Source organism: Lissotriton vulgaris, chromosome 10 (assembly GCF_964263255.1).
Source record: "Lissotriton vulgaris chromosome 10, aLisVul1.2, whole genome shotgun sequence".
Classification (NCBI taxonomy): domain Eukaryota; kingdom Metazoa; phylum Chordata; class Amphibia; order Caudata; family Salamandridae; genus Lissotriton; species Lissotriton vulgaris.
The window spans coordinates 625,141,250-625,161,870 of record NC_141698.1 but is presented as its reverse complement, the minus strand read 5'-3'; the positions used below and the strand labels follow the sequence as shown (position 1 = coordinate 625,161,870).

Here is a 20,621-nt window from a genome sequence, read left to right as displayed (position 1 = left end):
GTTATGCAACTCACTAAACCAACTACAAAAAGGTTCTACTAGGACTGGCAGGCAGCAGTCCGCAGCACGCGAAGTGACAGACACAGTCTGTCATGATTGCAGACTACTAAAAAGTTTCCTACTAAATAACCAGTCATAATATACTCAAACTATCAATCCACCACCACTATCTCTTGGCAGGAGTACAAAGGAAGGACTGGGCTTGAGTCTCTAGTGTCTAGCATTATGCAGTTCTGCAAAGTACTCACTCATACATAATCACTCAGGCCAAATGAGCACAAAATTGAAAACAAGTAAGCATAGTAGCACCGCCAGTGAGCAGGCGAGCACCTGCAATCACAGAAGCTTTTGAAACATAAATTACCTGCAATGTAATCAGCAGCATTCTTGCTCTTCGGAAAAAACAAATTGCAATATCATAACACAGAGCAGGAGAAAACAAAGTAGTGATTAAATACTAGCTACTACTACTCACCAAGGCCTGGGATCTCGACTCCAAGCAGGTCGAGCAGGTCTTGCTCCCGGTCCAGGATGTCTGACCACTGGTGCGTCGCCTGGTTGTAGGTGCGCCGGACCCCAGACTCCCGATACATGGCCCGGCACACCTTCCCCCATAGCTGGCGACGCTCCCGGAGCCCGTACCTGGCACCGGCCTGCTGCGACGGTCTTGGGGAGTTGGCGCTGGATGAAGAAAGCCAGTGCGGCCACCTCCACCACGCTGAAGATCTCCTGGGCTACTACTGCCTCCCCCCTCAAGCGCCCGCAAGGGAGCCGGGTACGGGGCGCGGGACCCTTCCCCTTCATGTTCTTCCCGGCTCCCTTTGCCATGGTCCTGGACAGGAAAGGAAAATAAAATAGGAAAGAAAGAACAGGGAAAAAGTAAATAAAAGAAAGAGTTAAAAAAAGTAGTTTTAAGTAACAAAATGTAGAAAAAAACACAAAATATAGATGTCGAAAAATAAAGCGATAGATAATGAGTAAAAAAAATTAAAACAAAGTTCAAAGAAACAAAGGATTGCAAAGATTAAGGGAGGATTGAAAAAGCATGCCCAGAACCATAGCAATGAATGAAAAACAAGATGGCCGCGCCCATTGCCACAGGGTGGGTAAGCTCGCGCTATATTTCCCCCGCGAGCACGCAAAAACGGACGCGAACACGTAATTGCGGCCCGCACGTAGGAAATGCACAACTCGAGCATGCAACTGGCGCCCCGGAAACGGAAATATGCAACGCGAACACTGAAAACAAGATGGCCGCGCCCGTGTACGACTGCATGGGTAACTTAACGGTCGCCGCGCTGAAAAAAAACCCTGCTAACACGCAAAGCGCCCTGCGAACACGCAAAAATAAAAATATCAGCAAACTCACAAATTCGCGGATTTAGCAGAACTCAAATTCACTTTTGCGCAAATTCGCGTACCGCGAATTTGCAAATTTCGCCCATACTTAGTGTAAACTACCGCTTTCAGCAAGGGAATGAATATGAGTAGAGTCTTCATCTTCAAACATGAGGTTCCGTCATAATGACTAGGGATGCTTAAGTAAAATATTGGTCTGAGCTCATCATTTTACTTCAGATATACTGGATATATTCCTTGACATTGCTCCAACATGTTCCTTCTCCACAAGTCTTTTTGGGGCATCACTAGAATTTCATTTATTAACTGAATGAGTTCCTTTCCTGAAAGATGGTTTCAGTAATACATTCCTTGATATAGCTGATTTTACTGGAGCATTTAAAGTGCTTATCATACATCACAAAGGGGAATCCTCCGAGATATTACTGCAAATTTGAAGAAAAACAGATACAGTGTTTGAAGGGACAAGTATCTTATCAATAACATTGACTAAAACCAACAAACTGAAGTTATTTTTGTTAACATCTTAGAAACCAACTTTGACTTTCCTTTGGCACAAGGGTTGCAGTTAATGGCAATGTGGCAACTGTGGTTTGCTGTGGAAGACATCCTTCCTTAGTTGTCCTTAAATACCGGTCTGTTCTTTGGCGGCTGGTTACCATGTCTGCCGGGCAAGTGGTAAAGTAAATGACTGATAAGCCAAAAAGCTTAGTTTTAAACTGATTTGAGGGCTATTGCTTGAACCTAATTACTCTAGTTGCCACGCTGTATTGTATGGCACCAAAATCAATAAAGATATGGTTAAACAAATGACTTTACAGTCTTCTAGTATGTCGCCTATGGATAAGAATATTGTAATTTGTCTGTGAATGGTTCATAAGTTGGTGTCCTTCTTAATCCTATCACTTCATCTACTTGATGCCCAAAGAGTTGTTTTCGTATAAAGGACAGGCTGAGAAGGATGGTTAGAGAATCTCGTGAAGTTGAATAACTCATAGTCAAAGAGGTCTTTAAAGTAAACCTCTGACGACCTGCTAATCCGGTATTGGCTGCATTTATTGACACTAATTGATGGGATGGCGAACATCTACGAAATACATTCTGCTTTTTTTTTTGTTCTAGTAAGGGTCCTTCCATTTTCTCCCTCTGATGACTGACTATCAGCTAACCAGTGCGGGAATGTCAACAATCCTCAAATTCATTGCAGTTCCTATCACCACAAACGTAGCAGTGGTCACTAACCTCTTGCTTTTATCCCCTAGTGAAAGTTCAGCAGTGCCACTAGTTTTCTGGGATTTTTATTTGTGTACTACTATAGAAGCTGCAATGATATTGGTATAGTGTGATTTTCTATAGCTGGCTTTTAAACTACCTTTTTTGTGCACAAGATTTAATTTGCCTTTTCTACCAGGAGTTAGTTTTTCCATAACGACATTATCCACATATGCATCTGTACGCCATGTTGCAGCCTGCCGTCAGAATAACAGAATGATATGATTTGAACTTCCCTAGTGAAGACTCTCACTTCAGGCATCACATACATTTCTATTATTATTCTACAGTTTATTTGGATAGCACCGTTTTCACCAATTACACAATATCTTAGCCCTTTATATAGAGTTCACTCAGAATTTGAGATTCATCCTGCAGGACTTTCCTAATTCTGGATTCCTATGCAAATTTCAGATTGAAACGGGTGGGTGTTTTGCAAGCTGTGGGTTAGAATTATGAAGGTGTTACCCAAAGGAGATAAAGGGGGTACAATGGAAGGAGTCTTCAAACCTTGAGTGAATGGTTATTAGACAGAGGGTTGTATATGCGTGGTGGTTAGAAGTGAGGGTTTGAGTCTTGTATCCCTATGCCAAAACGATCTGTTACAATTCGCCAGATGCAGCTATGACTGAAACAGAACACTTCCATGTTATATTAGTTCAATGGCTAGGTGTGGATAAAGTGAGCAGATGTATGTTGGTGCTTCAACTAGCTATTTTAGTTTAGGGGTGTGGATCCTGTTGATGGGTTAGGATATGGTGTTTAGTGGTCCTTTTGTTTGGTTGGTAGATACTTGTTCTTGCTTACTTTGGAACTGGAGTGCCTGGTGTTTACGTAATGAGGTTGGGTGGTGAACCTTATCTTAGTTTCTAGATATGCAGACTATGGTATTTTGTACTTTAGATTGCTGTGGTTCTTCTGTCAAGAGCGAGGTACAGGAACAAAGGACTCTGGGAAACACTTTCAAGAGACAGCTGTCCAGTGTGACACAGGATACATTTAAGCATTCTATGGGCGAGCATTATGTGGGGGAAGTGTTAAAATTGGTGTTTGTACATGTTAAGTTACCGGTGGAATAGTAGTGTATAGGGAGATGTTGTTTTAAGCTTATATCACTGAGGGAGTAAGCGCGGTACTGTGTGATATAATTTGGAGTAGGGCAGATGGTGCACGCAGAGACCTTGAATGATGGTATGACGTTGAGAACTGGTTATGTTGGTTGGTATGTTACTCATTGTGATGTATACTGAATTGCTTAAGTGTCATGGAAAGGGATGTGAATGTATAATTCATGGTATGGTATGGTACATTATGTGCAGAATGCGCTGTCATTTTGTAAGGAGTGGTGCCTCTTCAAAATGTGGACAGTTAAAGGTGGGGGGGATTACTAGATGGTGTGGAGAAGAGTGGAGGGAAAGGCTTGAAGAGTTAAAGATGACATAAGGAGAGGATGTGTGCCAGTATTTCATGTAAGCACAGTGGCTTGTTAAAGATAGGCTGGCATGCGAGGATGAGGTGTATGTTTTATGTATGAAAGATTGTATCTTTTGCACAGCTGTACATGTATTTTTGGTCTCAAAAAGCCTGGGAATGGAAATGTCTGGCTAAGCTAAATATTGTTTCTTGGTGATAGTCCATGATTGGCCATCCTGAACATTCTTTTCATCTTTGGTACCTTGCAGTGGTTTAACTGCTCTAGGTAATGTCTCTTTGAAGCAAATGATGGTGTTGAAGCTGGTCAACAAGATGTTCCAGGACCTGTTAGAGGTCCATGACTTTACTTCAGCACTGATCTTCCATCTAACATCAATTTCAACTCTCAAAATTGTTTAAACTGAAGTCCAATTTGTATCTTTCAAAGGCGATGCTGTAGAATTATCTTTTCGCTTCAATGCCAATGGTATTAATATGGTATAGTTTTAATATGGAGACTTCCACATGCTATCTGAGTTTAGAGAGGTTTGATGTAGTCAGATTTATGCTTGATAGTAGAGGAGCAGGACGCTGAAGACCACAATGTTCAATTTAGCCCAAGTATTGTTTCATGAGTCCTAACAAACTCAGCCCACTGCCTCGATTACCCCAGTCCAATATCCATCTTTTTTTGGGGGGGGCTTTTATATAGCGCAAACTTGAACCGAAGATATAAAAGCACTTTAAATGAGCACCAGTTGCATTACAGATGGACACATTCATTTTCTTAGGCACATGGAGATTAAGTGATTTGCTCAGAATCCCTTGATGTTGAGCGTCCCTGCCGAGACACTAACCCGGTTCTCTTTTGGATTCTATTCTACAGCTACATAAAAACGATTAGTAAATAAGAACTCACATCAAATGAGTCTCCTGCTGAAAGTCATACAAATGAACAACACAACAGAAAAAGATAATCTCAAAATGAAATCTATAAGCACCTATTTGTGGTTTCTGGTCATGTCAGACCCAGTTCGTGAGGGTTAAGGAGCAAGAAGAGACTACTAGGCTTCAACTGTGGGGTTAAAGTCAATTGCGTTTGATGTCTAAGGGTTCATACTACTAAGGCTCTGCAAACTGGACCAAGCACAACCCCTTCAGTATTTGATTCTCAGTGGCAGCAATGGTGAGCAGTCACAGGCTTCTCAGGGTGGTAGTGTGGAGGTGCCCAGGTGAGCTCGGAGCCCAGCAATCACACATCAGTGCAATAAATGAATGAATGCATTTATTTATTGCACAATAACTTAAAATCATTACAAAAAGTGCATGATAAAAACATTTCAGCAATAAAATGTTGTGATGCACATACATTTTACATTCATGAATTCAGTAAAAAGGTGAAGCTCACGATATTTTAAAATCAATTAGTGAAAAGTCCATAAGGGAATTATGTTTTTACCCCCATTCTTGATCAGCGTGTAAAAAAAAAGTGGGCAGTGTCTCAGGGTACTCTTCAGTTGCTGATTGGGTATTATGCACTAAGAGGGGATCGGTTACAATAACGTTCTGTTGCAATTGTCAATCAGACGATAGTTATTGCAGCCTTCACAAATTTCAAAACGCTGGTGGCCGGGTGCGCTGATTCCCCTCTCAAGCATGCCTCTAAAGCTTCCCGGAAAGTTTGAATATTCAAAGTGCGTCATATTGGTTGAAGCTAAAATGTCCTTAATAGGGCAAACTCCTTGCAGATACATAGCACATGGGTCAATGATTCCTCTGCGTTTGCACATATGCGGCATCACCGGCCGTTCACCTCCAAGTTCCTCCGTCCAGGACTTCAGCGAAACTAGACCAAAACGCAGGCCCATTAGCTCTCTTTTCATTGTAGGTTGAGGCGCAGGGGCACTCGCTCATAAAGCGTTGAGGCCAGATTTTTCACTGCTTGTGCGTCCAGGTCTGACAATATTAACCAAGCTTGATTCGTCAATAGCTTTGCAAACAACTGAACAGGGATGTAAGCAGAAAACCCACTTGACCATATTGGTTGTGCTTCTAAGGACTCCAAGGCGTGCGTTAAAACCTTGTGCCAGTTTGTTGCCAGGTTGCTTATAACCTGCTAGATGGTATTGCACCGAGTGCGCTCCTATGCCGGCTTTCAGCATGCGAGGTGCATCTCGGATGGTGAAAGTAGCAGAATGACTGTGCTCTACCCAGCCAATTGGTCATTCTGCCTCTGAACAGGAGTGCCCAATAAGACACTATAACTTCAGGAGGGTGGATAGGTCTGGAGTATTCATTTTTTTTTTTACTTTACAGAATGCCCCTTCAAGTGAATTTGCTACTCCTTGTTGGGCCGTAATATGTGCTGCTGAATGGCCTTTATGGTCTTGCCAAATACCCAGTTATTTGTACGTGGTCACCACCTCTATGGCCTTTCCCTCGATAACCAATTTGTGCCCTTTTTGCTTGCTGCTGGGAGATTATTATCACCTTTGATTTTGCTGTTTTCACTTTTAGGCGATTGGCCTTACAATGAACTATTAACGCCTGGAAAAGTCTCTGGAGGCAATCAGTGTTTGGTCTATGAGGAACGTATAGTCTGCATACTGGAGCTATTGGATTTTAGCGCCCGCAAATTTAAGTGGAAATGCCCTTATTGGCGTTAGATGATCAGGTAAGTGAGCAAAATACAAAATAAATAACAGTGGCACCAATATGCATCCTTGCTTCGGGCCTTTGACAGAATTTTACTCATAGTGGCCCATTTGATGTTCACTCTTATTTTTACCCAGGTATTCGAATAAATGGTAAAAATGGCTTTCAATAGGTTTTGAGGAATGTCCCAGTTGCTTATCTTCGCCCAGAGTTTAAGCAGAGACACACGGTCAGGTGTGGTCTGGAAGTCAATGAACCTCACATACAGGACCTTTCCCTTAGCTGATAACATGGTTTCAATTAGATGGGAAATACAAAATAGAATATCCTCTATGTAAAAGCCCTTTTGGAACCCAGTTTGGGACAGCAGGATCAGCTTTCTTTCTTCCACCCAAGCTCGGAGCCCTTGATTTAATATTGCAGAGTAGCACTTGCCATTCAGTAGATAGTAACGCTATCAATCAGTAGTTCCCCGGACCAGATCGCTGGCCTTTTTTATTGATCAGCACCAGGAGCGAGTCCCTCCATGTGTCGGGTATACTAACCCCTAGTCTGCATTTCTGAAACAAAGGTGCAATCACTGTGGCCCAACGAGACGCGTCCACTTGTATACTGCAGCAGGAATGCAAATTGGGCTGGGTGCACCTGAAGTTATTGAAGGTGTATCTATGCCGTCTGGTGTTGCAACTATTCTAATATCTTCCACTCACTATGGTAGTTTCATATGGCCATCTCGGTTTTTAACTGGCGATCTGAGCTGGATATGAGCTAGTGTTGGATCCACGTAGAGAGCTTTGATGTAAGTTTTCCAATCATCGGGGCAATGTTTGTAACAGTCGTCCGAAGGTTTGATCTAAAACATTTATTTACCCAAAGCCAAAACATTCTTTGGTCCCTAGATTTTATCTGTTTTCAAAAAGGGGACGCTGTTCCTATAGCGGGGTACAAAAAGTCACCCACACGTCAGGGTGCAAATAGTAACCTGTGCAAAAAAGATAGAAAGGTGAAGAGATAAAAAAGGAAAAAGACAACCTAGGTAATTGTGACCCATTAGTGAAGTGGAAAAACCACTTGTTGTCCTCTATTGCCCTCACACACCCCGAGGGGTGTCATGCTCCATCATCGGGCAGTTGCTCCTCGTAGGGCCGGCGCTGCAATTCCCTACGGGTCCCCTGAAGGGTCTCTTTATCGGAGATCTTTTGAGGACTGCCAGATGGTGCATGTGGGTGTGTGGGGTATTGTTCTAATGAGGCTGAAAGAAGGTGTACGTGCAAGGTGGTAAAAATTACTTTAAAAATGAAGGGGTAAACATGCAAAGAATGCATGGATTGTAAACCCTTGGCAGATAAACTGCTAATTAAAATCTTGTCCCAGAGGCACACTATCCCCGGGTGCCATAGGGTCATAGGTCAACATGTTTTGCCTCTGCATCGCCACAAGGGTCGTTGGCGCTTCTTCAGGACCAGAGCAATAATATATAAAGTGCACGTGATAAAAATTATGAAACCCTCTAAAACAAACAGGGCGAGGCAGTACCCTGTATACCTATAATATGGCTACAGCTGCATGATGAAAAAATGCTCCTGATGGAAACCTAGGAAACAGAAGCAAAATAAACAACAGATAAGCGCATCAGTAACAACTTGATGCCTCATGAATGTGCCACATGTGTGTGCACATCACTTATATCAAACAATAAGTTAAAGTACAGGCACAGGAGACATAAGCATTATCAAAAGGGCCTGGCTCAGTGCAATGTTGCAAAACACGCCAAGTCATTAAATAATTGTATTTATCATAGCACTCGTAACCTCCATATATCTCAAATGCGGCAAATGCCCAGAAAGATTCAACAGCTGGTAATTAAATGCGAATCTTGCACCGCCCTATAACAGTACCATAAGGTGGTTAGTTCTAAAAATGTGCTTACCTCGCCATTTATTTATTTATTTATTTAATGGCATTTGTAGAGCGCGTGCAATTACCCGTAGGCGTCTCGGCGCTATGTTATGTTATGCCATGTTATGAAAACACTTCCACCGGCGAGAGCAAAGAACGCCCGCACATTATACCGGGCTGTTAAAACAAGAAAGATAAAATAAACCGAAAAATGCAGGAACAGGGATGGGGCACAAGCTGTGATGAGCAATTCGCTCACCATGTCCCTAATCCATGCCATGTAGATCTACTAACAATTTCCCGGGGTTTAGACTCCTCTACACATACCCCCTCCATGCGTCTGCCGATAGTTTGAACAATGATGGCAAGACGCGATTCTAATTAAATAACGGGGCCAGGTGTGGGCGGTAACCCTTTTCGGGTTGTCCTCATAGCACGCATGCGCAAAAACAGGGATCAATCGCACTCAACCGCGCATGTGCATTAATAGGGAATATACTCCTATGTGCATGCGCATATGCACAATGGTTTCGAAACATGCTGAGGTGGGTCAATATTTAACTATACCAAGATGTATAACAACATTTTTTATTTAATTTATATTGCCCACAGAATTAAAATACCGGCACTCCATTGCCAAGCTCCCTCATGCTAAAATACCCTGCCGCATGGATGCGGATCCCACTTAGTTGTACCGGGACTAAACCCAGTGTTAAACAAGCATTTACAATGCAATGGTTTTGCCTTTGTTAAAGTTAGAGCTATTGGCATTGCTCTTGACATTATTTTTATTTATGTTTTTTTAACATAAATAAATGGCATTGTCATTTACAATGCCACTAGCTTTATCTCTCGCAAATGACACACACAAACACACACAAAGTCCTCCGTAGCCCCACGGGTCCAGCTTCTCCGCGGCGTCTACAGCGCTCGCAGCTCCCCTTTATAGTGTGCTCTCCCTCTCCGCCCCTCTGCCGCGCGCGGCCTCTGATCCGGTTCGTCACTGCCTGAGTGTGGCTCACAGACAAGAGGGTCCAAGGTGCTCCCGGTGACTCATTAAAATGAGGGGACGCACAATTTTCAGTATACACTTGCATATTGAAACACGTACGCAAAGCATTTGTAGAATATAGCTTCACAACAAATAGAACCAGGTAAAGAATGAAACAAGTATCAAGTTGTATCCAATAAAAGTAAATGTATTCCTTAAATACAGCATAACACGGGAGTGCTGCTGTTCTCCAGCCGAGCCAGTCCTTGAATGGCTTTCCAACAGCTGTATGGATTAACTGGTGAACAGCACCACGTGAGAATGTATCTTCAAACATAATCATGTTTGAAGCTCTTTCATAACAAACAGAGCACGAGGATATTAGAATGTTGCATGAAGTAATAAGAATGACAGCAGGAACAATGAAGGTAAAGGAAAGACTAAAATAAATAAACATGAACAAACCTCACTACAGCATTTCACATGTTTTTCTCTTTGCAAAGTGTTGTTGTGTGTAACGTTCAGCGGGATACGCAAAAGAACACTTTTGTTCCTACCGCTAAAGAATCAACATGGGACTTGTCGCGGCCTTGGCGGTACCAGTAAATCCAAGTGGATAAAACAAACCTCCCACCATTGTTAAGTAAAAGAAAGCGCCTCCGTGTCTGAGTTTACAAGAACACCATTCCCTCTAGCAAACACCTTCTTCTTTTAATAAGCACACCTAAAGGTGTGTTGTTTCAACCGCGTCCTTTCAAGCCACGTTTGTCTGCCACCCCGTCCACTACCCACACAAAGCACCACGGACTGCAGTAGCATGTCTGACACTGGCAGTGTGTGAGTGCAGCTGCCCTGCCCGGGCGACGATGCACCCTGTGCACACAGAGCAGGCACAGCACAAGAAGTACAAAGTCGGAGGCCTTCCTGCACGTGGGACCTGGGGGGAGCCAGGGGGGAGCCAGGGGGGCGCCGACTGGCACATAGTTCTCACGGGCCGATAGCTCTGTGGGTCGAGATACTTCTGCGGGTGGCCGAGTGCTCTGCGCAGGTGAAGGGCTCCGTGCCAGGGGGCCGCTCAGCCCTCCATCCTTCCAAGGTCGATAACGCGAGTAAAGATGCCAAACAGTGCAGCAATTCAACAGGGTTCCAGTTATGGTAATGGGAAGGTTTTCTAGGGAAAGGCCAGTTTGTGTGAGGGGCGGGCTTGGGGGTGGGTGCTGGGGATGGGCGGGTCGCCTCAGCTGAATTCAATTCTGCAATTTTAGAAAACAGAGCATTGGCTGCCTACACATTCTTTGCGTTAATCCCCCGGACGCCCTTCCCCTCTTCCCACAGCCCTAACCACAGCCCCCGCCTGATACCGGTGGGGTAGACACTTCACCGGTGTTTGAAGGTGGGGGGCGGGCCGCCCTGCTGGATATAAGTGGGATCCGACAATATCCAGGGAATCCGGTGATGTCCACTCACCCTCGGCATCGAGTTCCCGGGTGCTGCCCATGATTCCAGCCCCCCCATGGTGTCCTGATGCAGTGTGCCAACAAAGTGACATAGATGCCAACGCGCACGCCTCCCAGGTGACTGACCCTGGGTGCGCAGACCCTCTCCACCCACTCACCTTGAGCAGCTCCCGCAGCTGGTTGGCGTCCAGTAGCTTTTCCTCGAGGCTGTGGCTGGAGTAATAGCTATCCTCGGGCATGGCCAAAAGCGAGCAGTGCCGCTTGTAGATTGTCCGTGGGGGAAGGCGGGTGCCCTCAATCCCGGACCAGATTCGGGGGCGTTGACGAGAAGAGGCTTTCGGCTGACGTAGCCGAAAGCCAAAAATTCTCGGGAACGCCCCCGAATCTGGTCCGAGATTGACGGACGTAGCCCTCTCCCAATGGCTAGCCTCCATTTATGGAGCTAGCCAATGGGAGGAGGGGGCGTATACCCGACCCGCATACACAACTCAAAAGGTTTTTTGGCGCATGCGCACTACGTGCGCATCGCCAGTCAAAACCTAAAAAGGTAAGAAGACAGTCAGTGTAGCTTGTTCCTGCTCAATTGACTACCCAAAACCCACAAAATAAAGAACCTTAGGGGTGGCTGGGGGGGATGTCTAAGGGGAAATGACCCTTGCAACCCTCAAACTGCTGCCTCCTCCAGCTCATATTCACGGAAATTTAGTGGGGGTAATTACAATAGGATCCATATTCTGGTATACCACGAAATGAGTTACCGATGCAGAATCCACAGTCAAGGCCCTAGTCAATGTGATAATGCCTTGTGTGCCCATAAGAAAAAACTAAGACAGAAAAAAACATAGTAATGGCCCTCGGCTGAACCGCCTTACATAATTTATCACAAAAAAGAGGGGGGGGGGGCAAGATTTTATCACCTCATGTGAGATGATCCACCTCTGAGCTTCTTTTTCTCTCTTCCAGCAAGAGGTCATACTCGGGTAGACTCCCTACCTCTGGCAAGCATGCGGTCAGGCAGACACCAGCTCTTATGAGTGCTCTACGGAACACTGCCTTCCTTGGCCAAATAGGACTTGGCAGGGTAACAAGAAGTGGTTAGTGTGTTCACACTTTCGCACAACTAAACAGACAGGAGATAAGGATCCACTATCTACATCTTCAAAAACAGTTTGCAGGTGGTTCTTTTTTTTCAAATGCCCTTTCTATACTGCTCTCTAAGCACAGCATTTGTTTAGCTTGGTGTTTCTCACAGCAGAGAAGACTCCAGTCAGTAGCTACCGCAACAGAGGCACAAAGTGGGTGGAGGTTTCTGCACCTGGCTGATATCAGTCAACTGATATCAGCTCAAGACAAAAGAGCTGGCCTCACCTACATGTTCCACTCATCTTGCACAACAGAGTCTGCTGTCCCACAATTCATTTTCACCATCCACAAAATGGCAGTGCTCAGGAAGACTAATCAGTAGCTTCTTGCTAAGCAATAAGCCTAATGAATTTCCAAAAGGAGAACGGTCTTGGCTCCCCTCACTTCAGTATCTAGGTCTCCCTCATTCAGATTCGAGAATGTCAGCAATACACTTCCACGGTCTGGAAAAATAAGCCCAAACTACATCTTGTGTAAAGTTCTGGTATTGGGTATCCAAAATGGATCACACAGACCTGCATTGCTCCGGCTCACTCATACACACCATGCATGTACCACACAGGCTACATACACAAACATGCACAACATACACTTGCGACATTAGTGTTAGAAACAGGCTTAGTGCATGGAGTAGAACTTTACACAAGTAGGTCATTAGGTTTCCACTCCAGTGACATAGAGAGGTCTGATCACAACTATGCCCTCACTTCACACAGTACGATGCCACCTCCACTCATATGCTAAAGCCATAGCAGGGACAGTAGTTTACTGTGTTAATGAGGACACGCTTGATATGTCCCTCCAGGTCACAAGACCAATCCAGAACCTTACTCAGGGCAAGGGGCAGACATAGGCCTCCGTACATACAATAGATTAGCCTCAGGCGAGAGCCAAAATCAAAAACCAGGACACCAGATACTCGCAACTGGGCACTCTTGGCAGGGGAACATGGCTGTACACCAAGGGGGCATTACCATTTCAACAAGTCGGCATCAAGAGAAGATATTCTAAATAAGCCAACAGATACTACCGAAAAATATGTTTAAAAAACGTTGCACTGTCCAAGCACAACCACTGGAGAGTGAAACATGCACCACAGGTGAATCTGTAACAGACCCATTCTGCACAAATGTAGTCCCCTTAGATCTGCTAAGGGCTCTATTTATGCTATATAGTTACACCAATCACAATAATACAAAAATGAATGCAAAGTTATTATTTAGAACTGAAACAAACATGACAAAAAATAACCAAAGGGTTAGGTGGCTTGTTCCGATGGTCTGAATAAAGTCAACAAGGTAGCATATTCCTTCTTTTGCCTACAGAGAGGCATTGCGCAAAGTCAAATTACAAGACGGAAATACTAGAACTATGAATATCACCTGAGAAAGGTGAAAGGAGATGGGGCGAGTCTAGAGCAGCCAGAGAGGAAAGAAGTCACTGTAGAAACTGATGAAAAGGAAGCGATGTAGATTTGAGCTCGATTTTGGTGCCATTTAGAAATACTTAGAAATGGTCCCTTGCAGGTTTTAATCAGCAGTCAGCTGAAATTCCCATGCAATTACACATATGTCATAAGGATAGCTAAATACCAGAGGCCAAAAATGTCATCAACAGAAGGATGAAAAGGCTGAAAAGTACAGATATGCAGAAAAATCACTGTGGTCAGTGTAATCATCATATTAATCATGATAATTAAGCACTGCAACAAAGTTTGCTTATTGCTACAAACAACTATACACAAAACACACTACTTGGAACTCTTGTTAGAAAAAAGAATGCAACTGAAAAATGTTGTCAAGGTCTTGCTCTGGTTACGTGCATACCACCAGAACTCAAACACAGGACACAAATATTTGCTTGTTGTAGGGGCTGTCCCTTAGTTCAGCTTCCTCTAGTTAGCCTGGGGCAGAGAATGCACAGGAGTTGTGTGTGCTTTAGAAGTAGTTCTTAAACTTTTTATTTCAGTATACCCAGGGCTTTAAGTGGGATGACAAAACTGGGGGGGTGGATAATGTAATTAAGGGCGTAACTTAAAAATAAGCAAGCTAAAAATCTGTGCTTAGCATTGTGTGCCGCCCGACTTGTATTTTGCTGTTTCTGTCATTGTATCCAGATATATGATACATCAAGTAACATCCTACATACAACAAGTCAGGACTATTGGCTATGACAATGGTTGCATAAGATAAATAAGCAGCAACTATAGCTTGTATATAATATTGAAAAAAGTAACACTTAAAGCCCTGGTGACACCATGACAATGTTGCTGCTCCTGAGTTTCAGGAAGAGAAGGGAAATCTAAAGAGAAAATAACTCTCTTTAAAGGATTTCCCTTCCCCAACAATGCTCACCTGGCATGACGTCATGCCGTAACTTCTCCACTAGTGAGAAGTGAGCAGTGTGAGCATGCACACATCGATGTGGCTGCGGTCACTGCAGTCCGGAAAATAAAAGCATTAAAAAAAAGGCCTGTGTGCCTGGGCACAAATCAGAACCTGATAGAGACCTGTTTCGAGGCCCCCTTTAAAAAACTGCCGGTGCTCACCTAAGTATACCCCTACTGAATCATTACTGTGATCCGTGGACTTCTGCCTAAGCAACTTCTATGATTTGAGCCTCAAAACAATATATAACAATACAGAAATAAGTATAAATCAAATAAAGCCACATTTATAAACAAATAATCATGTGAAAATCAAAATGTTGAGTTTAACAGGAAGATTCATTTCTAAAAGATGAAGCGAGATGCTAGACTCTACCATACTACTTTGTCATTTTTGCTCCTTTACTTGCTCTCTTTTTGTTGATGCATATCAATGCAGGTTCACTTGGGACCACAAACCATCCACAATAGACTCCTTTTGATCTACTCGAGTTTCTCCCACAAATCAAAATCAGGATAGCAACTTAATTTTTAGCTTCCAATGTCTAATTCTTTCACATTTACAGAACGTTTTAAAAGTTTCAATTTAGCTTTTTAATGCACAAGTACTTCAATAACCTGCTAATATTATTTCATTTTCTAAACCATCAGCAACCTCCTGAGAAGGAACTGTGGAACCCCAGGGTATGAACCGCTGCTTTAGTGATGTGGGAACAATATATGTCTGTTACATTTTGATTTAGTATAAAGCTTATAACTGATCCCTGTGGAATGCGGAGAATGGCTCAGAAAATTAAAATGAAACCAAGAAAATACTTCATGCCCACTTTCCAGACTTTGTAAGTTTAGCGTAAGGGTGTGATGGGATGAGACTATATGAATGAGCGATGAAATCATATTTCTGATAGCCATTCATCTGTTAAATCTGATAAACATCTGTTATTCAGCGCCAAGATGCCTATGGGTGAACGTGCGCATTACAAATATATGTTATGCTAGGTTATACAGCTGTAGACGGCTATAGACAGCTGACAAAGTTCCTTTCCTTTCTGTGTGCACTTTTGGGGCACATAACAAAGAGCAATAACAACGGTTTGTCTCCAAGCTAAATTCAGTGTATGGAATTGAGGGTATGTGACCACATGGCTGTGCTGATGCCTTTTTTCTGATGCCAGGTGTTAACATGTGTTATTTGTTAACATATGTTATTTTCCCTTTGCTTTCTCTGTGTCCTTTGGCCATGGGCGGAGGCCCACAATTACATGTTGGACAATTAACAGCTGTTGATGTTCATTGGGGACACCAACACTTAATTTCTCCTCTTTGTATAAGGTGGTTGTTATTTTGCATCCAAACAGGTTTGTTTGAAGAAGCTTATTCAATGGTCTGACAATACCTGTTCTCGTAAAATAATATCCCTGACACGTAAGGGATATAGCAAGAGACTTGCATTCTTAGGATCATGCCTTTTTCACTTCAGGTGCGGGCCAGACTCTTGTTGAATGGAATCAATCTCAAACTTAAAAGTTCAGAAAACTAGCGACCAGCATGATCATAAGTCCTGTGAACTACAAAACCACACAACAAATAGATATGACAAGCACATACCTTTAACTCTGGGCCAACTTCATTGTTTTCATTAGTAAATGGAGGTTTCCAGAGCTGAATCCTTTCCTCCCTTAAAATATTTTTAAGATTTGCCATGAGGTAATTCTTCTGTGCCATCCTGCAAACAAATTAAAGAATACAAAAAGAGGGATTACTCAGTTTAACAATTGTAAGGACAAAAGAGGTTTGATCTTGCCTATATCTGATCAAGGCAGTCAATATGATGTGTTAATGCACGCTTTCTTGCTTACATTCATGCCAAATCCAGTCAGTGTCGCCAATGGAGTATTCACAGGGACTGGCAAAGGCAATTTTGAAATAAGCAGGTAATGGATTCAACATGCTCAATAGTTTAAAAAGCATGAAGTAAATAACAGCGTAATATACAAATAAATGGTGACAAAAACTATATTTTACGTTTCGCATACAATCTTGAAACATATGCCAGGCTATATATTTCCGTGCAGAGTTTGAGGCATTGCCTGCGTTTTGTTTTACTCCCTTGGATGTACTGCTTTCTCTGAATTGTACACCTCTCCGTTTTTAAAAAAAATATGTATTGGGCATGTTATTGTTTGCTGCACCTTGAAGCTAAGCCTAGGTATTGTTATGCATTACAAATAATAGACAATCATACAATAAGCCAATTTCACTTTCAATAATGAAGACACAGTGTTAGTCTAATGTTATTTAGTCCACCTTTCCTGGCACAAAACCAGTCATAAAACTTTAAAATCCGGTCAATCAGAACCATTTTGCACTACATGCCACAAATCAAGATGAAAGAAATGTAAACTACTATATAAGGACACAGAATGGTCTCCATTATTTACTTCATTATCGTGCAAGATATTGCTATGTACTGCTGAGTTTCCATTGTAAATATGTTGTCCTTAGCTGCAGGAGGTCTGGAGCTGTATCAAAGAGCAGATTGTGGTATTATCTGGGTGGTGTATTGGAAAAGGAAAGAAGCCATTAGGGATGAAAGGGATATTTCCACTGTTGATATATTGTAATTGTAGTGCAATTGTATTTATATAGTGCTTACAACCCCTGACGAGGCGACAAAGCGCTTTTTGATTAGTAGAACGTTACTCAGGAACCCAAAAAGGATTAGTGGTGGATTGACTCTTTCAGCTGGATTGAAAAGGATAATGGGGGAATAGGGGATATAAGAGGGAAGAGTCTAGAATGTGTTTATTAGGAGATCATAGTAGTAAAGTGAGGTTTGGGATGAGTAGAAGGAGAGATGGAGGGAAGAATCTCTAGAAAAGGATTAGGGAGATCAATGTAGTAAAGTGTTGGGATAAGTCCTAAGAGGAATAGGTAAGGGAAGAATTTAGACGTGTTTGTGAGATCATCGTAGTAAAATTAGGTTTGGGGTGATGGTGCTCCAAGGAGGGATAGAGCAGGGAGGAGTCTAGAAAGGGTTATATTGGAGATCATAGTAGAGAAGAATGATCTTTGAGATGAGTCAGATATTGGAGGGAGAAAATCTGTTGAGAGAGGTATAGGGTGAAATATAAGGTAGTGCATCGAAGAGAGTCAACTTTATTTTACAGTAAGAGTAAAGTAATAAATACGTAGATACATAATTACATATTTATATCAAGAAATACACATATCCAGATACATACGTATAATCAAATTAAATGTTTATATACACAGGGATATGCTGCACATTTGTGTTGGAGTATGGTGGTTATGCAGTCTGGTTGAGTAGTCTTTTGAAAATAAGACAGTTATCTGTGGATCTTATGTTTGGGAGTAATAAATTCCATCTGCTCGAGCAGAGAAAGATGTGCCACCTATGTTTTTTCTCTTGTATGGTGGTGAGGTGCCAATCTGGAGTAGAGTTTCCTTTGTTGAATGTATTTTGCGATTTTATTCCTGATGAATTTGAGTAGGTTATCTGATCTATTTGATCACTGCAGGAGCGGACTCTTGTGTCACTAACACCTGACCTTATCAGTCTGCTTAAAGCTTGACCTTAATGTTAATCTAGGCATTGCTGCAGTGAGAGGATCAAGTAAACAATACTTTAAAAAGTGCACAAGGCCATCATGCTGAGGAGATTCTTGAATATCTTCAATTTTAACTATCTAGTCTGAAATTATCCTGGTGAAGAACTAGACAAGTTCCCAGCAATGGGTAAGTCATTGTGCTTTCTGATCTGTAACTGCCGGATAAATATATTCTGAATAATGCCCAGACAGGTGTTTTGCATGTTTCTTATGAATTCTAATGTGGGCAACACATCTTTATAAATCGATTTAATCAAAAGGCCTACACCACTTTAAGCTGACCGAATCGGCTTACTCTGCTAAAGAAATACGTTCTATTGTAAAACCTCTTCTTCAGCAGGAAGCCGGTCGACAACAGATTATTCATTCACAGTAGCTGTGATAATTTAATCATTTCTCAGGAGAAAAACAACTAGTTATAGTAATTTTGCCTCCTAACTACACCACGAATTCCCTATCCACTTTCAATACTACCCCTTCGCTCCTCTCCCCACCTTCCCAGCTTTTCTCCCAGTTCCTATCTTGAACCCTTGGCCCTGCTGTCTGGATGATCTTTACACAAACCTTTTTGTTTGTTCCTCGGGTTCAGCGAATGGCCCTTGCACACCACATATCTTGAAGCTAGGTAAGGACACGCACAGTCCTTTTCTCTGCCAGCTCTTTAATCTCTTGCATCTGGTACAGTTCCTACTAGCTTGGAACGAGGTAGTATTATTTATTCCTTTGCTCAAAAAAACATCTGCGGATCCTTTGGTCTTATCCAACTGTATAACGATATTGTTGCATCCAGCTATCTCCAATGTCCTAGAAAAAATGTTGATCACTAAGTTCTCAGACTACCTGGAAGTCAAACACTTGGTAGACTATTCTCACTCTGGATTTAGACCCTCCTACAGCACTTACACTGACTTAGTGTCTGTAACCAAACATCTACCCTTCATTCTGGACAACGGTGGCATTGATTTCATTAGACCTATATGCAGCATTCAATAGAGTCTAACATCTTATTCTTCTAGACCAGCCCTTTAACCTGGGGGTCTGTAACAATGCTTTCAATTTTTTCTAGCTGGCCAAAAAGAGGACATTTCTTTATACCATTTCACACCTCTGACCTAGCTTCTCCACTATGGGGTCCTTAGGGATCCATCCCGAGACCTACATTGTTACATACCTATAGGACCCCTATGGTTAATCTGGTGCAAACATCATTACAGCCTATCCAGACAATACTAAAACTAATAGTTTGATCAAAGGCAACAAAATGGTTAATTACCAGTAGTTTTGCAGCTTGAAGGATTTTCTGGATTCACGTGCTGTGCATTAATCCACCATCTGGTGATTAGGTCCAGAGCTATCCTCTTGTAGAAGTCTCTCTTTTTGTACCTCATTGAGTGATTTATTGTCACTAGTGTAGTTTCAAATCGATTTTACCTTGTCATAGTAAGTCATTGATGTTTATGTATGTATGGATGGCGAGAGAAGTGTATATGAATGGGTCACCAGATAACAACTTGATATTGGAGACGGACAGGGAGAATAGAGCACAGAGAATAAATAATAACCCACCTCCAAAAACACGCTCGACGGATGGGGAGAGAGGCACTGGTTGTTATGACCTGCATGTGTAGCACAGAAATTGGTAAGGAGAAACCATAGAGGAGCTACTGTTTTGTGGCAACTGGATTAATACATCATAAAAAGCAAACTGATGTGATGAAAAAAGTGTTGAGAGCAGTGGTTGCAGCAATGGATATTAAAAAGCTTGTGGGGAAGAGTGTGTGAGTGCATAAGTGAGTGCGAATGGGTGCGAAAGTTTATTTGTAGAGCCTGGAGTTTTGCTCTGCTCATGATGAAGTGAGTAGAAGAGGTAACAGGAGTGAAGGCGGGATTGGGTACTTAATTCTTCATATCGCAATTTGTGAGACTCACCTTTTGATAAAGTATCAAGAATACGGGTGGGAAAACCGATTCAGTCCAACTCAAATGTGGTGCTGAGGAGTTGGTGTGATTGGAAACAGATGTTCTTGTTGGCCCTATGGAAAGCAAGGTGTTCATGGATTTTTAGGGCTGGAAAGGAATTTCAGTTTTGACATTTAGACAGAAAAAGTAAAGCCTTTCTGTAGTGATCTACTGTAGGTATGCATTTCTATTCTTAGATGGACTTTTGATCGAAAGCTGCATTTAGCAGATGGACCCGAACACGTATTTGGTGTGAAGTAGGTCCTTTTTAGGTCTCGCCTACGCAGCGCCTGCACAGCACTCTACTCTTTTTGGAAGCACATGCACGAGTATGTGCTTCCAAAAAGAGCAGACTGGAGGCGCATGCATGCACCACTCCCAGGAAGGTTTTATTTAGACATTCATTGAGAGGTTTGTTGCCCTCTGCTTCCCTCTGGTGGTAGTTTCATGAACTG

General features: G+C 42.6%; 1 protein-coding gene across 4 annotated transcripts in view; it reads right to left on the bottom strand.

The window, feature by feature from the left end:
• The window catches only part of NUB1 (negative regulator of ubiquitin like proteins 1), a 398,514-nt gene that overhangs the window by 332,004 nt on the left and 45,889 nt on the right, over positions 1–20,621 (bottom strand). For 3 of the 4 annotated variants that reach the window (XM_086941460.1, XM_086941462.1, XM_086941463.1), the window contains exon 2: positions 16,184–16,301. In XM_086941460.1, coding sequence (XP_086797586.1) covers positions 16,184–16,300 — 117 coding nt within the window. In that variant the 5' untranslated portion in view covers position 16,301. Of the gene's footprint in view, positions 1–16,183; positions 16,302–20,136; positions 20,241–20,621 lie in introns of all 4 variants that reach the window. The other variant, XM_086941461.1, reaches the window with a different exon arrangement.